At 37.1% G+C, this 18,296-nt stretch overlaps 1 protein-coding gene across 1 annotated transcript in view; it reads left to right on the top strand.

Annotated features, from left to right (window-relative positions):
* The window catches only part of mmut (methylmalonyl CoA mutase), a 61,760-nt gene that overhangs the window by 27,604 nt on the left and 15,860 nt on the right, over positions 1-18,296 (top strand). Inside the window, exons 8-10 of the mRNA XM_020918489.2 lie at positions 9,753-9,868; positions 14,072-14,187; positions 17,719-17,850. Of these exons, the coding sequence (XP_020774148.2) occupies positions 9,753-9,868; positions 14,072-14,187; positions 17,719-17,850 (364 nt within the window). The remainder of the gene's footprint in view (positions 1-9,752; positions 9,869-14,071; positions 14,188-17,718; positions 17,851-18,296) is intronic.

Here is an 18,296-nt window from a genome sequence, read left to right as displayed (position 1 = left end):
TGAAATAAATGCAAAAATAAAGTGCTGCTTGGTAATACTAATAAGTTAAATTAAATATTCTCAAATAAGCAACAAATGTATGAAATATTATACAAAATAAAGTCTGTAAAGTAAACACTAAACAAAACTTTTCAAAAAGGTTCCTGCATGAAGTTTTACTCAATCTTCATATTTCTGGCCAGAAAAAACAACTTGTCCGCATTGTCTGCAGTAAGTGCAGATCTGCTGCAATTACAACATCGCCAGCGGCTGAAAATACTCTTTCGCTAGAGACAGGGTATGGGTGGGCAGAGATTCCGTGCCAGTGAAAGGCGAAAGTGAGGACCGTGGTGTAACAACGGTAGTTTTGTGAAGATTCATGTGGTTCAGAAGGACGTACTTAAGGCGGGGGGGCAATTGCGTGAATATTAAAGAGCCGAGCCTCCATGTAGCTGTACATGTAGTGGCAGAATGTAAACATACACAAGTTGCGCAAATTCACTCGCTCTGATCAATGTTCTACTTTTCTCGTCAAAAACAGACCTGGAGTTGTGTACTGTGCAGATTTAGACTGAGTTCTTCTCTCAAACTGAAAAGTGCACATCTGCTGCAGTTACAATGCAAATACTCTTTCGCTAAAGACAGGGTGTGGGTTCGGTGGAGATTCCGTGCCAGCGAAAGGCGAAAGTGAGGACCGGGGCGCAATAGTCAAGTTGGGGGGCAATTCTTTTCAAGACGGCCGCCCTAACTATAAAACTCTGTTGGAGACTTGTGAATATGAAAGAGTCGAGCCTCCATGTAGCTGCATATGTAGTGGCGGAATGTAAACGCACACAAATTGCACAAATTCACTCGTGCACAACCCTGCACCGAACTGAACGTCCTGTACCAAAACCGTTCGGCAAGAAAACATGTACCGTTATACCCCTAGGAATTGCCAATCTCTACTTAACTAAAGGTGAACGGTAACTGTTAACTTGAAAACTACCACTTCACGACATCACAAGTTGGAACAGAACATTCTGAGCTTTACAGATGCAATCAGACTAATGATGCAGAATTACTCAAACACGTGTGATTGAAGTAAAACACAACTCCAGATATCCACAGGCTCGCAACAGTCAACTTTATGTAATATCGGACCTTTAAATATAACTCACACGTTCACATTTACATAATCGCTGCACCTTTGAATCTGCGTTACAGGTGTTACCGTAGTGATAGGCCCAGCTGGCGCCTCCGATTTGTCCGAACATCAAGATTACATCACCACGGGAACACATGCACACACAACATACACTTGAAAAAACATATTTAAATGCTAAAGTGACATGAATTCTTATCTCTGTGTGAACTGGCTGCATTTCCATGTCTTCAAGCTTAACCATTATAGACCACCGATGTTTGCTATAATCTTCTAATGCCATTTCTCATTTATATTCATTGGCTCCCTAGTTGGCCCCGCTGAGTTCTGGCAACACTAGGTCTGGTCAAATCCGATACGCCATGCCGGTTCTGGTATGTTTAGGGTCAAGATATTCTGCCATTTTGTTTATTTCTTGCTTCATGCCTGGAGGGAGACAGTTGTTTCACACGAAGACGGTAGATTTGGCAGTGTAGAAATTGCATTCACCAACAACTGAGTTGCTAGATGTGTCTCTATGTTTTGCGTATAAAGAGAAGTCATTTGCCACCTCGAAAGTTTTCAAATGGGATATTACAATGAATTTTTGATATGATAATAAACAAGTTTTCATAGTGCTCAAATATCCCTTATGCTTCATTCTTCTGTGGATGAAAATGGGATCTTTTTATTGTCACGCTGCCTCAAATACAGAAAATAGATGGTTGAATCTAAATACTCTACTCTCTAAATACAACTTAGAGCGGGTAAATTAGAAGAGAGAACAATTATAACATGAATCAGAATCAGAGTGTATATACAGAAATGAAACACTGCACTCAGGTCCAGGTCAACAACAGAATAAATAATAATAGGAATTAATAGTTTAAAATATATATTATATATATAAATATATAGTCTTTAAAAACAGCCCCCGCCCGCCCCCATTTTCTAAAGTGCTTTCCAAGTCAGTGTTATTTTCCAAGGTGCATTAGTGTCCGGGCTTTCTGACAGAATTGATCTACCTAACGGTATCAGGGTAAAAGCTGTTCTGAAGTCTGGTGGTCCCCTTAGGTGGCACAGGTTGAAACTAAGCAATTTAAAGTAAATTTAGCAATTACACTAAGCAATTTAAGCAATTAAAGTGAGCAGTTTCAAGTAAATTTCAAATACATTGCAAATTTTCAAGCATTGTGAGTGTCTTGCATAAGGGCATAACGATAACTTGATACGTGTTCAAGCCACTAATAGAATTAAAGTCGAGTCCAGTCATTTAAGTCAGATAAATTTTATGGTTTAAAATTTTTTTAAGTAAATTATTATCTCTATATGTTAGTTAAAAATCACATATGCAAAAAGCTTTTAACCATGTTTTTACTATAGACTGTATATATGGACATAACTGACCCGCTGCCTGAAAAATTGTCACCCCTGCTGCAACTGCTGCAGTGATCCTCGTCTTAAAATATTTGGAAGTGAGTAATAAACTAGTTTTCTTGGTATTTCAAAATCCCTTATTATTAATGACGTAACAATAACTGAAATATTGTGATATCGTTTCGTCAAAAGTCTCACAGTATTATTGTGGGCTGTCACAATATATTGAATCACAAGTTTCTTTGTTTAAAAGCATGGTTGTATAGGTTGTTTTGTAGCAGCAACAGCTAAAAAACATACATATCCCATGATTCATTTCAATTTCAGTGCAGACAACATGAAGAAATATGTTTTTTACTTGAATTCTTGGGATTATGACGGAAATAATTCACACCAAAATCTTGTTAAGGTATTTTAAAGTAGAAACATGTCCTATTAATAATTATATTAGCCTCTCCAAAATATCATCCTTGGGGGGACCGAGCCTTCGCCGCTGCTGCCCCCCCTCCCTCTGGAACACTCCCCCACAGCCCATCAGGAACTCGGACTCACTGCAGCACTTCAGATCACTTTTAAAAACTCAGCTGTTCAAACTGGCATTCCCCCCATGATTTAACCATTTTCTACAGTGTTACTTCTTATTTGTCTGTAAAGCGTCTTTGAGTGTCCAAAAAAGCTCTATATAAGTCTGATGTATTATTATTTTATTATTATTATTATATCGTACCGTGAGATGCATATCGTGATAATTTCGTAATGAGAGATTTGGATATTGTTACATCCTTACGTATTATATCCTGGGATTTTTTTATGCCATGATGCCTCAAATGCTGAAAAAGATGCTTGAATCTCTCTAAATACAAGTTAGAATCAGTAAACATGGCAATTTAAAGTAAATTTCCCACAGTATGTCTCTTTTAAGCATTGTGAGTGTCTTGCATAAGAGCACAACAATATCACTGATAGGGGTTCGAGCCACTAATTGAATTCAGTTACATCCAAGTCCAATTTCTGTTATCAAGTCCTTTTAGATCAATACTGTCGTTTACAATAAAAGCCTCCACGTTCCAAATAGGAAGTGAGCCTGGGTTTACTTCTGGTTCCATCGACTTTGTCTCCAATCGACTTTACATTGAAATTCTCGTCATTTTGGTTTTAAAATATTAGGATGTGAGTAGTACACTAGTTTTCTTGGTATTCAAAATCCCTTCACTCTAATAGATGAAGTAAATTTCCCACAATATGTCTCCTGTAAGTACTGTGAGTGTCTTGCATAAGGGCACAACAATAACATGCAATTCTTGATAACAGTTTGAACCACTAATCTCCAGGCTACAGGGTATAATTTGTTTTTAGAAACTCTCTTTCTTGTTACTTGTTGAAAGTGACCTCTTGCTCTTAAGTTTTTCTCAGACATTTTTGCGTAACAACAAATGAGATTAAAATTCTAACAATTTTATTGACTTTTGCGACATCAGATTTGACGTTTTCTTCCTGTTATAAAATTAAATTCTGATACAGTGTGGTCGCCCATAATCCAATGAAGAAATGAGTAATTCCCCTTCATCATTCCTTTTACATTTTGGCTCACATGATAGAGTACTCATAAATCCACGATTTCAACACTAAATCCATTTGAAACATGTCATAAAACTGCTCTGGTCGCTGGGCTCACATGATGCCACAAGATTTAAAACTGCTCACGTAGTTTAAAAGCGCATTGTGTAACTTTTCTAGTGGAACGCTTTTCTCCAAATGTTATTATTTTGTCTGGAATGTTTCACAGTATGGCATTAAACCTTTAAATCTTCATGGTCACATTTTTATACAGCGCTTTTCCACCATCAAGGCCCTTAAAGTGATTTACAATAAGGAACCACTCGCCCATTCATACACCAGTGTACACGGACACTGGCGGCGAGGTAGGTTAAGTGTCTTGCCCAAGGACACAACAACAGCATTCATCTGTGAGAGCTGGAGTCACACCAGCCAACCTGTGGGTCAGTGGATTTGACCGCTCGACCGATGATGTTTTTGATGTTGCTGAGAGCGGGATTTGAACCACCAACCTTTGGATTAGTGGACAGCTGAGCTACTGTCGCCCAAACAGACCAAGTTACAGGTCAGATCTGTGGAGAGGCGGCCCCGCTCACAGTCAGAATGTCTGTTTTTCTAGGTGTTTTTGAGCAATAAAACCACTTGTCACTGAATAAATGTAAGTCAGAACTGTTTAATGTCACAGTGTGGAACATTCCAGGCACAATAGGGTCAGTTCACCTCAGTTCACCCAATGAGTAAACCCTACTTTGTCAAATTTTGATGAAACTTCCTATATAGGTAAATCTTAGCCAGAAAAGCCAAACTTTCTAATTTTAGTTTGATCGGACCAACGGTTTTTGAGATATCACAATTAATTTTTTTCACTTTTTTGCGTGGTCGCCGAATTTATTCAGCAACTACAGGTCCGATATAAAAAAAATGAAGGTATCTCTGGAAATCATAAGGAATCCAAATCTGTAAATATTCTGATTTCATGAAACAAAGACAGTTGTGAAGTTTGTGAAATTTTCAATGACTTTTGGTACTATGTGACAGTTTTTCTTAGCGTATATCAACTTAGACTCTGTGTATATAAATGTACAGCCATATACACTGAATGGATATTTGGCATGTCTTAAGATGGGGGTAAGTCAACTTCTAGGTAAATTTGTGTGAAAATAAAAAAAGAAAACCCCTCCAGATGTTTTATATGTTGTAGTAGACATATAGGGCTACATTTCTTCTATTGGTGTCATTGAGGTCGGTTTCAAGGTCAAAATGTAATTCATCTCAAAAGTACTCAAATGCAAAAATAATCATTTCCAGAGATACCTTGGTTTTTGATATCGGATCAGTAGTTGCTGAGTAAATGCAATTTGAAATTTGGCGATCACGCAAAAAAGTGAAAAATTGCAATATCTCAGCAATCGTTATTCCAATCATGCCAAAATTTGAGATTTTGGCTTCCTTGGCTATGACTTATACACCAAATTTCTTTGCAACTGGACAATGTGAATGTTCAACTTGCTATTTTTTTGGGTGAATTGAGATGAAATGATCAAATAATGACATACCTATAGAAACAAGCAGGTGACGAACCAACCAAAAAGTTACATAGTGAACCTTTAACATTGAACTGTTTTATGAGAGAATTTTGCCTTATTAATACCAAATTGCAGATAATGTGTCATGAGTTATATCTGGTTAACTGAAAGATTTTTTTACTTCCAAGTTGTGGCATTATTCAATTACAAAAGCGTAGAATTTGTCAGTTGAAATGATTCATATGACAAGCCATTTTCATCATTTATCAAATTCAAACACAGTGATGATAATACAGAAAAGGCTTGATACTCTGTCCCAATTTCAGTACAGCAAAAACACATTTTTATGCAAATACAATATCATTCACCAGACCAAATAATACTCGTCTCTCTCATATTATCTTGTGGTGTTTCTCGTAGTTCTGATACAGATCATTCTGATTCTATTCAGGGAAGGTTCAGTTTGGCCCTGTGCGTTTCTATGCTTGTTTTTTAACAGTATAAATACTTGTTTAAATGAGTAACTAGTTTTGAAAATAGTTTTGGTGTCAGTTAGTTTATTAGTATTGATTTTTTTTGTCCACCGTAGAGGGTTTTCAGTTTAGATATTTCATTAAAAGCGCTGTACCTGTCTTTAAAAACAGCACTAGTATCCGAATTATTCACCACAGGTAGTTCAGTTCATGCTAACACGCACTTCCTTATTATTCCTTGAACAATATAACCCTTGATAATAAGGTGCAGACAGTTCACAGCATATATTTTGATCTTATACAATACATCTCTACTAGGGCAAGACAAATTCTGATCAAATATTCCCATATGGAAAAAAAAACTGGAAAAAAATGTAAGAATTTACCACTGTCTTTGTAGTAAATCTTTATATAAGGTTAATATGTGTCATGTGTGGTTTTCTCCTGAAAGTTTCCCCCTTTTGCATTTTTCTCATACAACTATATTATGAAAAACTAGTAAAGATAAAGTGAACATTTTGCATGACATTTACAGGTAATGTGCATGATAAACTACATTTTCTTTGTATGTTCCATGTAATGTTTGTATTCTTTAATTATATGTTGCAGTTAAAAAAACTAAACTAAATCTGAGTCAGCAGGGGGATTTGAACCCAGGTCAACATGTGAAAGTCCAGTGACTTACCTGTTAAGACAACCAGCTATTACTTGTGGAGGGAACGATAGCAGATCTTGAGCACAGTTACAAATACTATGGTATCCCACAATTAAATGGCAACTTCGAAGAGGCAACAAGGAAAGGGGCTACAGGATTTTGCAGAGTAAAAATCTTTTTACAGCCTGTATGTTCACTGTGAGATCAGTGGAAGAGTGGTATCTCATACACACACAACACAGCAATTGAGTTTAAAGAAACAATCATCATTTCACTTGTTTTTCTATGATTCTGTGGTAAAAACGACCTTTCTCCAACACTTGTAAGGATATTATTTGTGGGATTAGTGTCATATTCAGACCTTGCAGGTTACAAAGTATTATATGTTTCATGCTGCAAATATTTACCAAAGATCTTGTAACAGTTTTCACTGTCATATACAAATCTTTTAGGATTCAGATAAAACATGTTAAAATGGTGTATTTTCCATATGGGTATGGAGGAAAACATCGGGTTCAGGCACTTTAAAATATACTTTGGTTCCTACAATCCGTCTGAAATTGTAATATGAAGTAGAAGAATAGTGAGTGAACATATCTGGGCTGAGATCTGGTGCCTTCTGGAGCTTGTAGGGCAGTGGTGTCATAGCCGTGTTTTCAGATGCAGCTCCGTCCCCACGAGATTTCCCCCGTGGAATCTTCACCCATCTCTGAAGCAGGCCGAGATGGATCAGCACTTCCATGTTATTTGGAGCACATTTGGAGCATTGCAGTATAAATAACCCAGGGATCATGTCAGGCTACAACACTTTTTCCAATCGTGTCCATGTTTGGGAAAATCATGGAAAAACGAGCATCAGTTTGATGTTATTTTAAAATAGCAGTGATGCATACATATACAGTTGGGTTTTTGGTTTGAATTCTGGTTGTGACTCACATCTGATGCTTGCTGAATAATTGTTTTTTTTTGTTTTTTTTTTTGGTTCAGTTTTATGTAGTCTCGCAGTAGTTGTGTTTTTTTTTTTCTCATAGGAGTTACTGAGAAATGGGCCACATCCAATTTGTCATGGAGAAAGTTGATAGTAGTTAACATAATTTTAGTTAACCAAGCGTAGAGTTAATTGAAAATACTAAGAGTAGATTAATGAAGTATTCAGTGAAAGTAGTTCAAGCACTGCGTAACTGCTTTGACGTTCTACTAGATTCCAAAAAGGCTGACAACATAAAAAACAGCTAAATTAGAGCTGCAAGATTAGTCATTTAATTCAAATTGCAATTTCACAATCACAAAGTCTGCAATTTTTGAAGAACCATAGTTTCCTCCACAAACAACAAAATACCCTGTGTTATTCTGCAAAACAGCTGAAGTAAAAAGTATTTCTATAAAGTACATCTTTAAATAAAAAAATATATATACCGTATTTTTTGGACTACACTACTTCGGACTACTTTTTTCATAGTTTGGGTGATTCCTGCAACTTATACTCCAGTGCGACTTATATATTAAAAATTTCAGACTGACAGCTGTGAGAGGGCGCTCTAGGCTTGTGTGTCAGTGTCTACTACTATTACTCCTGTACCACTGTCACTTCACTCTACTGTGCATGCCTCCTGTAGAAAAAGCCACTGTCTTGTTGCAAATAGTGAAATATTCAGCAGAAAACAGTAATCGAGCAGCAGAAAGAAAGTTTGGAGCGAGTGAGAAACTTGTGAGGGACTGGTGGAAAGCAGGGATGGAGAACACAGCGTCACGACAACCAGGCGGGTGCACCATATAACTTTCGTGAAGTCACTGGATGGATGGACAAAGCCTGGACTTCAGTGACACCAAAACCATCCTGTCGGGATTCAGAAAGACCGGAATAATTCTAACTGATGCTGAGTCTGATGACAACTACACAGAAGAGGAAGTGGCACTCTGTTTACGTCATGGATCTATGGTTTATCTCCAGATGTCGTGCAGAAGTGACAACGAGGATGAAGAATTCAGTGGATTTAGTGATTTGGAGTGAGATCGTGAGTTTGGTAAACTTATGTTCTGTTGTTTGTGCTATAATTATCTGAATAACTGTTAATATGTTACATTAACATATTAACGCCTTTTCAGTCTGTTGTTCTGTTGTTATTACTAGAACTTGACTTTCAACATGACATGTCGGTACCTGGTCTCTGATTTTATAAAATAAATTTCCCCAAAAAGTGCAATTTATATATGTTTTTTTTTTCTTCATTGCGCATTTTTTGGCTGGTGGGACTTATACTCTGGAGCGACTTACGGTCCGAAAAATGCGGTATACATATATATTAAGTCTAAACATAAGCCAGACTTCAATTTTCCACCTAGAGGGTTCTACTTGTCTCCATGGAGATGTTAATGCTTTGACTGGAATGTTTCAAAATATGGCATCCATCTATCAGGCTTTTATTGAATTACAGGTGTTTAAATTTCTCAAAAAACCTTTGAAAAAATTTGCATTTTTACAAGAGGGGGAGGTCGCATTTCCACAGATATGACTTGTAGCTTGGCCTGTTGTCTTCATGCTGCTTTATGAGAGAAGAAAGACACAACAAACAGAGCAACAGTGATTTTTGGGGGGAGGGGGTACAGTTTTCTTTCTTTTTTTTAAATGCATTCCTCTAAATCTGTTGATGTAATCCTTGTTTGAATGGTCTATGGTCAAAAAGGAGTCGCAGGTTTCAACAGTTTTGAAACTTTACTGCCATCCAGTATTTGTAATCTGAAATAAATGGAAACTTAAAGGACACATTTGGGCGCTGTCTATGAGACCCTCTTCTTGGGCTTGTCCCATTGCGAGAAGAGTTGTGTGAATCCAGTTCTGGGCCGGTTCCTGAAGGCGTTGAGGCGAATATTCAAATATTTCATGGCGTCCTTCTGGAACTCCGTGGGCTCTGGTCCCAAAGCCATTAACAAGAGCTTGGAGGCAGATCCATATTTGTCTAGTTTAAAAGTTTCAAGAGAGATTCCCAATATATTCTCGACCAGTCTGGTTATTCTTGTACTAATATGAATCTGCCTTGTCTCTCCGTGTGCTCCCCCTGCAGGTTCGGAGGTCATCGTCGGTGTGAATAAATACCGTCTGGAGAAGGAGGAGACGGTGGAAGTGCTGGCTATAGATAATACCGCAGTACGACAGAAACAGATTGAAAAGCTAAAAAAGGTGAGACACGGACATTTAGTGGGTCAAAGGATAATATTGAACTGTATGAAGGGGTCAAATTTTGTAGATTGAAGATATTTGAGGTTGTGACAAGAATAAGTATGAATTAATGAATTTCAATTTACAGCAGTAGAAGAAACGACTGACAGCTCATATAAAGTTTAAGGTGACGTAGGTAACTTTGTGTTGTAGTTCTCATTTTCACACGTTACTGTGCTCTGTGGACTGACCCCAGTGCACACTAGTTATATAACGATATCAAAATCCCTCGATACCATATTTTCACGATATGCATCTCACAGTTTGATATTTATTGCGTTATATTGTGGAGAGTTACAAAATTGTGAATATGCCACTTTTCCTTTTAAAAGCCTTGTACTGTTATAATATGAAGTATTAAGGACAACACCAAAGGATCATGGTCTATGTAGTTTTTTAGCTACTGTTGCACCAAGGCGTGGCAATTTTATTTGCATAGCACAATTCATACACAAAGTAATAACAATGTGCTTTACAGAATAAGAAAGACATTAAAATCACAAAGAAAGCTATAAAAACACATAACTATTCATTTCAACAAAAAGACTTTGATATATTGTGATGGCCCATGATATTATTGTGAGACTTTTGACGAGACGATATCACGATATTTTGGTTATTGTTACATCCCTAGTTTGCACTAGATTAAGGTTCTGTTTACTTTAATTTTGAGTCGGTCTTGTTCATTTACACCACACATCATGAGCCATGTGAGAGTCCATCAGCTGATCAGAGAATTTATCTCCATGACGACGTGCTTCAAACAGACAGAGTCCCATGAAAATGCAGGCTTCCCCTATACACGGTGCTCTTTTCTTTTAGCTATGGCTAAATACACTGTGAGGACTGTATGTTTAAAGGCTTGATTTCATAAACATGACCAAGCCACACTTTTAATCTGTGATATTAAACACAAAAATAGACAATTTTCTTCCTGAAACCTGCTCCAAACCGCATGCTTTTAGTGACAGAGGACTGGCTGTGGACCTCTCAATTAAACAACAACAACAACTTAGATTAGATCTCAGTTTGATTATATCTGAATTATCCAGCCCAATTTCCCCAGACCCATTTCACTCATCTGGCCTGTTCTTGATTTTAATAAAGGAAAGGAGGCATTTATTGGGCACTGAAAAACAATTTCATATTTGTACACTACCATTGAAAAGTTTGGACACTTTTTCATTATTTTATTTTGTCTTTATTTTCTTTATTATTTACATTGTAGATTCTCATTTAAAGCATCAAAACTATGAGTTAACTTACTGTATTGGGAATGTAGTAAACATAAAATCAACTCAAAACTACTCAAAACTTGTATTAGATTTTAGATTTTTAAAAAAAAAAAAGTCATTCTTTTCTTTGATCAGTGCTTTGCACTATTGGCATACTTGACCCTGTCGAGCCACAACTTTGAAGTGAAAATCATTTCAGGATTATCATAAAGATATCTGAGAAAAGGCCAAGGATTTGCAGCACTGTCAACAAAACAAAGGGATGATACTTTGAAGATCTGGAATATAAAATATGAATATATAGTTTTGTTATTGAACTTTTTTCCTCTTTGCTAAAAAAATCCATACATCTTGATCCATATATTTCATATTTCAGAATTCCTGTATTTCCAGAAATTTTCAAGCTATAAAACCACCTGTAATTGAATAAATGTAGGTAAATGACGATAAATAAATGAAGTAGAGCTGTTTAATGTCATACTGTGGAAAATTTCAGGCAGAGCAATGACATCTCCATAGAAACAAACAGGTGACGGACCCCCAACCAAAAAGTTACATAGTGCACCTTTAAGTCCTAGGTTCGATTACTAGAAGGGTCCGTTCTGTGTGGACTTTGCATGTTCTGTCTACGCGTGTATTAAAACAAACAGAGAAATGAACTCTACTCTAATTCTCATTAACAGGCTTAGTTTGAAAACATTACCTCATAATATTATCTGATTAACTTTATAATAATATGTTTGCAACTGCATAAGCCGCTTGCCCTCTAATTAACATCAGAATTGTCAAGTATAATTTCACCTCCAAAGAGCTGTGGATAATGACGCTCTTAAGAGTATGACATTAGCATGAATCATTTGTCAGGTATTCAAACAGGCATTCATAATCACAGGTGAACTGGATGGAGACTGACACCGCACCTGTGTAATTGGTAACACATTGTGGCATTTTCAGAAGGTCACTGAGCACAGAAATGTCATTACAGTTCAATATCCACTGAGAAGACTTGGCAAACCCACACAGAAGATGACTGCCTCCACCGTGATACCAAACATGAATATATTTAAAGTCATTCATATTTATCTATAATACCGAGAGACATTATGTAAACTGTAGTGTTGCCTCCACTTCACACATCTGACCTGAAAAAATGACATAATGAACCTTTACAATGAAAGGATCTTTACGTGATTTTTATCATCTTGAAAATGTGGAAAACAGAACGATTTAATTTACATGGTTTAGTTCACTTACTCGTATGTACACTTACCATATGTATTGTGTAATGTGATGATACAGTATCAATATCGTGGGCTGCTGTATGGATATATCGAGTATTTTTTGGTATATCTTACTAAATTATTTTGTTACAGTGCTGCAGTTTTGTTGCTTGTTCAGAGGAAGGAAGCTCGTTTATGCAACACACGAACTTCGCACAAGCAGTGGTTTAACAAAGACTTTTAGTATCACAGCCATCATTTAGGTTTTATTATTTTATTGAATTGTATTGAATCGACTTGAAATATATTATACTGAATCGAATCGAAAGCTCACCATATTGAGATATGCATTGCATCGGTGCCCATGCATCGAGGTATGTATCGTATCGGCAACTTAATGATACCCAACCTTAATTCTAATGATTCACCAGAATGAGCTTATAAACACTTTTCACAACTCTCAGGAAACTGTGCAGAGGTTTTTTTTGTCACATTAAGCTAATAATAAACAACAACTAGCATGCTTATGTGCACTTCCTGATTAGCAGACAATAAAATGCTTTCTAAGTGGATGCAGACAGCACATAACAGACCTATTTTTATGTTTCTTATTTTTAAGAGATGCTTATACAATTGATCTGTACTGGGGCAAGACGAATGTTGCTCAAATACAATGGACAAATCTGACACCATTAATGATGCACTGGATAACTTTTCAAGGGGTGGGTTCACCACCTGTGTCCATTGTGTCCATGGAGATGTTATTGCTTTGCCTGGAATGTTCCAGTATGGCAGGGGTGTCAAACTCAAATTCACAGGCCAAAATTCTAAACTGTGACTAAGTCATGGGCCAAACTAAACATTTATTGAAAATTTCAACAACATCTGCATGTTTTCTCTTCTTTCGCGATATGTAATGTTAAACCTTTTCTTATTCAAATAAATGTTTAATGATAGTTTTGCTTAAACATTGAATCGAGAACAAGCATGATATAAAATAATAACATTTTAATAAATAATGTCTCTATAGCCTATCTCTGTGTGGCAGGCAGCTCTAATACATATTTGATATGATCTCGCAGGCAAAATATAATGATATCATGGGGCAAATTTGGCCCCTGGGCCTGAGTTTGACATGCCTGCAGTTTTGACATTAAACTTTAATCATTAATTTATCTGCATTGCAACAAGCAGGTGATACATCTAGGCAATAAAAACACCTGTAATTTGATAAATGTAAGATAAATATGTTTAATGCCATATTGTGGAACATTCCAGGCAAAGCAATAAAATGTCCAATGAGACAAACAGGTGGTCGACCCCCCCATCCCCCCACAGTAGAATAGTTACAGGATGGCTCATCATCATCATTAAAGGCCCAATATTACACAATTGTCTGGTCTATGTCATAGTGTTGTTTCCTTGTCAAAAACAGATCTGGAGTTGTGTTTTGTTTCATTCACACTTGATTAACACACAAACCCTGCATATTTACCTTGTGATGTTATAGTGACAGGATGACTCAACATGTGTGAATGAAACAAAACACGACTCCAGGTATGTTTTTGATGAGGTAACAACATCCTCACACGAGTCAGTTTTGCGTAATATAGGACCTTTAACCATATGAAAAGACATGAACATTTAACCTCATTTTACACTGGAACATTGTGGTATCATTAGTATTTTATTATTATTTTTGTGTTTAGGTGCGTGAGAGCAGAGATCCAGAGGTGGCGCAGAGGTGCCTCGCTGCTATAGAGGAGTGTGCCCGAACGAGACAGGGGAACCTTCTGGAGCTGGCTGTGGAGGCTGCACGGGCCAGGTCCATATGTTTATATTTTCATTTTTATAGTTCTCCTGGGGCCTGTTCTCAGACAAGAGACTTTCTAGAATCTGAAAACCACCAATAAAATGTTGTCATACTCTCAGGCTACGTTTACACTGAAACGAATCACCGTATCACCGTATCGGAAATTATTTGCATCAAGACACATCGTTTCTGTGCCCGCAAACCTTCTCTATCCACACAGCTTTGTGTTTACGTTTTACAGAAACAAACTTAAAACCGCATGGATCATTTGCATAAACTAAGCCCTAAAAAAACAGCTCGCTATTGTGCGCTGATGTGGTTCAGCTTCTGTCGGACTAAAGGACACGACTCAGTGGAATATGAGTGTTCTTTCTGTGACAGAGGGATGTTCTGCTGACGGTGAGTCTGTTCTGTGTTTCTATCACGTTGGAGATGGTTCATGTTAAACTTTTCAGAGATTATACATCTGCAGGTCGTACACATAGACCGTATAAATGAATGGACATATATTCTAGCCTTTTAGTGTTTTGGTGGTGAATTACTTCGCGGTGCATAGACCTACATCAGTGTATTAGCGTTTTCAGGCATCCACACAGTGCTGGATCAGATCTGTACTCAAATGAATTCATGGGAGCTGGAGGCACCAGATCGTTCCCTCTCTGGAGTCATTTTCCATTGGATTATTGTGAGCGAACACTGCATCCACAACGAATATGAACTAGTGTGGATGGAGCCTTAGATGGGGGCCAGAGCAAGATTTCTCTATTGATTACAATGTACTTTGCCATGAAATGTCCAAACTTTTCTGGTGGAGTATCCATTACCTTCTTGTCTCCAGATGTTAAATCCTTCGAGATTTGGTCCCAGTTAACTTCTATTGTAAAATCTCTCTAACTGCTGCTGTCTGTCTTGTAGTTTTTGTCATATTTTGTCTGTAAATCAAGATATGAACAATAACAGACCAACCAGATGCCTTTTTCTTCTTTTTTTAGCCGTGTTTGTGCAACCATGGAAAAACTCCTGAACATTCCGCCACAGAGATACATGTAGAACACTCCCAGCGTGATGTCATTGTCCCATTTCTTTTCTAGCTGTAAAAGTAATAACTCTACATAGTTTTAGTTTGTTAGACATCTTGAGCTGACAGTTTGAAAGAATGCCCCCTGCTGGCCATTGTAAATATTAAATACAATCACACATTGGGGGGTTTCACACGAATACAGACATCTTAAAGTGTTTATTTTTTAATGAATTTTATTTTGTTCATCGTTATTTTGGCCTGTTTAAAAGCCCGCTGCTGTGAGAAAGCATTAAAAGTTAATGGCTGCATGTCAACACACAGAAGATGCTTGTTATTTTAGATTTGTGAGTTACATAAAAGTTCATGTCCTCATCTGAAACACTTTTAAAGCTTTTTGTTGCTAATATCTTGGCACAGTTTTATTTAGGATTTACAGTCGTATGTGAGTACCTTTGACTCATCACACTACAGTACTTTTGGGCCTAGATCAGTTTACTTTTTTTGAAGCTGTATTGTGTAACTTTTCTGGTGGAGGGTCTGCCAAATGCTTTTCTCCAGGTTTCACAGTATGACATTAAACCTTTCTATCTTCATGGAGACCAAACCAGACCAAGTTAAAGATCAGATCTGTGGAGAGGCGACCCCACTCACAGTCAGAATGCTTGTTTTTCAAAGTATTTTTGAGCTATAAAACCACCTGTAACTGAATAAATGTAAAGTAGAGCTGTTTAATGTCACACTGTGGAACATTCCATAGAAACAAGCAGGTGATGGAACCCAAACCCTTAAGGTAATCCCAAACTTATTGCTTTTTCTGGACTGTTCCACGGTATGCCATTCAACTTCTCTAGTATTTCTCATTTATTCAGTTACAAATTGTTTTTATAGCTAGAAAAAAACCTTGAAAATCCTTTATTGTTATTGTGAGCTGGCCCGCATTTCCACAGATCTGACTGGTAACATGGCATTTGCTGTCTTTGCACCATGGAGATACTGTACAGAAAAGACAGATGTGGCTGTTTGCTTCTAGTGTTCTGGTAAAAGCTCTAGAGGGTGCTCTTGGATACAAGTGTCAAACTTAAACACTTAATAATCCAGATGCTCCGAAAAGGATGAGCTGCACAAGGGAAATATCATTCAAAGGCCTTAATTACATGATCAAGCCCACATGTTTCAACCTAACACGGTCTTCGGAATTTTTAGTGCAAGCAGTGGGGCAAGAAATTGGTGGACCTTACAGCAGAAAAGCTACCTTCATGTATGTATTTATTTATCTGACAGGGACAAAGCAGTCAGATATAGTTACAGTTGACTATTGCACACAGAGTATAACAAATGCAAATGTCCAACTCCCGTCCCTGGTTGAGCTTTTCTACACTTAAGCACATAATAAAACAAAATCCAAATTCCATAAGAACTAGGGATGTAACAATAATGGAAATATCGCGATATTGTATCGTTAAAGTTCTCACAATAATATCGTGGACCATCACAATATATCGAAACACAAGTCTCTTTGTTTAAATGAAGAGTTATGGTGCAGCAATAGCTACAAAACACAGAGGAACTACAAGAAGAAATAAAAGTTCTACGCATTTAAGTCTTAGTTCTTTAGATTAAATCTTGTCAAGGCATTTTAAGAGGAAAAAGTAGAATATTCACAGTTTTAGTTGTTTAGCCTCCGCAAAATATCGCAATAGATATCGTACAGTGAGATGTATATCGTGAAAATATCGTACATAGAGATATGGATATTGTTACATTCCTAATTGTGAGTCTCCTATCCATATCGTGAGCTTTCCCACGATATCGCAATAAATATCGTTCCGTGAGGTTCATACCGTCATGATATCGTATCGTGAGACTTGGATATCGTTACACCCCTAATAAGAACATTATTCATCTATAAATATAAACAGTGCTAATATACATGTTTAACGCTCATTCACTCTCACAATATTTACATGTGAGTACAGTTTGGTTTGTTTTAAAGGTGCGCTTTTTTGGTTAAAGGTATGTCCCTACTTGTTGTCATTACTCTGCCTGGAATGTTCCACAGTGTGACATTAAACAGCTCTACTTTACATTTATTCAGTTACAGATGGTTTTAGAGCTCAAAAATACCTAGAAAACAGACATTCTGACTGTAAGTGGGGTCGCCTCTCCACAGATCTGACCTGTAACTCGGTCTGGTTTGGTCTCCATGAAGATAGAAAGGTTTAATGCCATACTGTGAAACATTCCAGAAAAAGCAATAACATCTCCATGGAGAAAAGCATTTGAAGCACCTCCACCAGAAAAGATACACAGTGCACCTCTACGCCAAAATCGAAGCGTGAAGGTGAACATTTTAAACCCGGATAATAGTTTTTGTTTGAGTGGGTAGTGTGTTCCAGAGTTCATGGCTCTTATAAGAGAAGACTGACTGTCCAAATGATGAGCTTTAACATTACACAAGCCTATAAAATCCATGTCAGGTTTTATAGTGTACAATTATTCATAAAACCGGATTTGTTTTGCAGATGCTCCGTGGGTGAAATCACCGACGCCATGAAAAAAGTGTTTGGAGAGCACAAAGCCAGCACCCGGATGGTGAGTGGAGCCTATCGCAGCGAGTTTGGGGAACACGAAGAGATCGCCTTAGCTCTCAACAGGTACATAAGTCAAACTCATATTACTTACTGCTTCATGATCTTTGTTATAATGTTGTTCTTCTCTCAAAATGAAAACACTCTGTTCCACCATGTGATGTCATGTAATACAATTCCACTTCATTTAGATAATTTCACTGGAGTTGTCAATCTTTACTGAACAAAAGGTTCAAAAGGGGCTGTTAACTTGAAAACTACAACTTTATCATTTTTCATCACAAGGTGGAAAAGAGCATTTTGATCTTTGGAGATGTAGACAGACAAACATGTGTGAATGAAACAAAACATAAGTCCATCTATGTTTTTAATTAGATAACAGCATTATAACATGACTAAAAGTGCAAAAAATACTTCAAAACTGTAACACGTTATTTATTACTCGTTACTGTCATTTCAAAGTAATTTATTACATTACAATATTACTGCATTTAAAATGTAAGGCGTTACAC

The sequence above is a fragment of the Boleophthalmus pectinirostris genome, unplaced genomic scaffold (genome assembly GCF_026225935.1).
Source record: "Boleophthalmus pectinirostris isolate CB_2022bp ecotype Guang Dong unplaced genomic scaffold, ASM2622593v1 HiC_scaffold_13, whole genome shotgun sequence".
Taxonomy (NCBI): Eukaryota; Metazoa; Chordata; class Actinopteri; order Gobiiformes; family Gobiidae; genus Boleophthalmus; species Boleophthalmus pectinirostris.
This window is presented reverse-complemented; position numbering and strand designations above follow the sequence as displayed.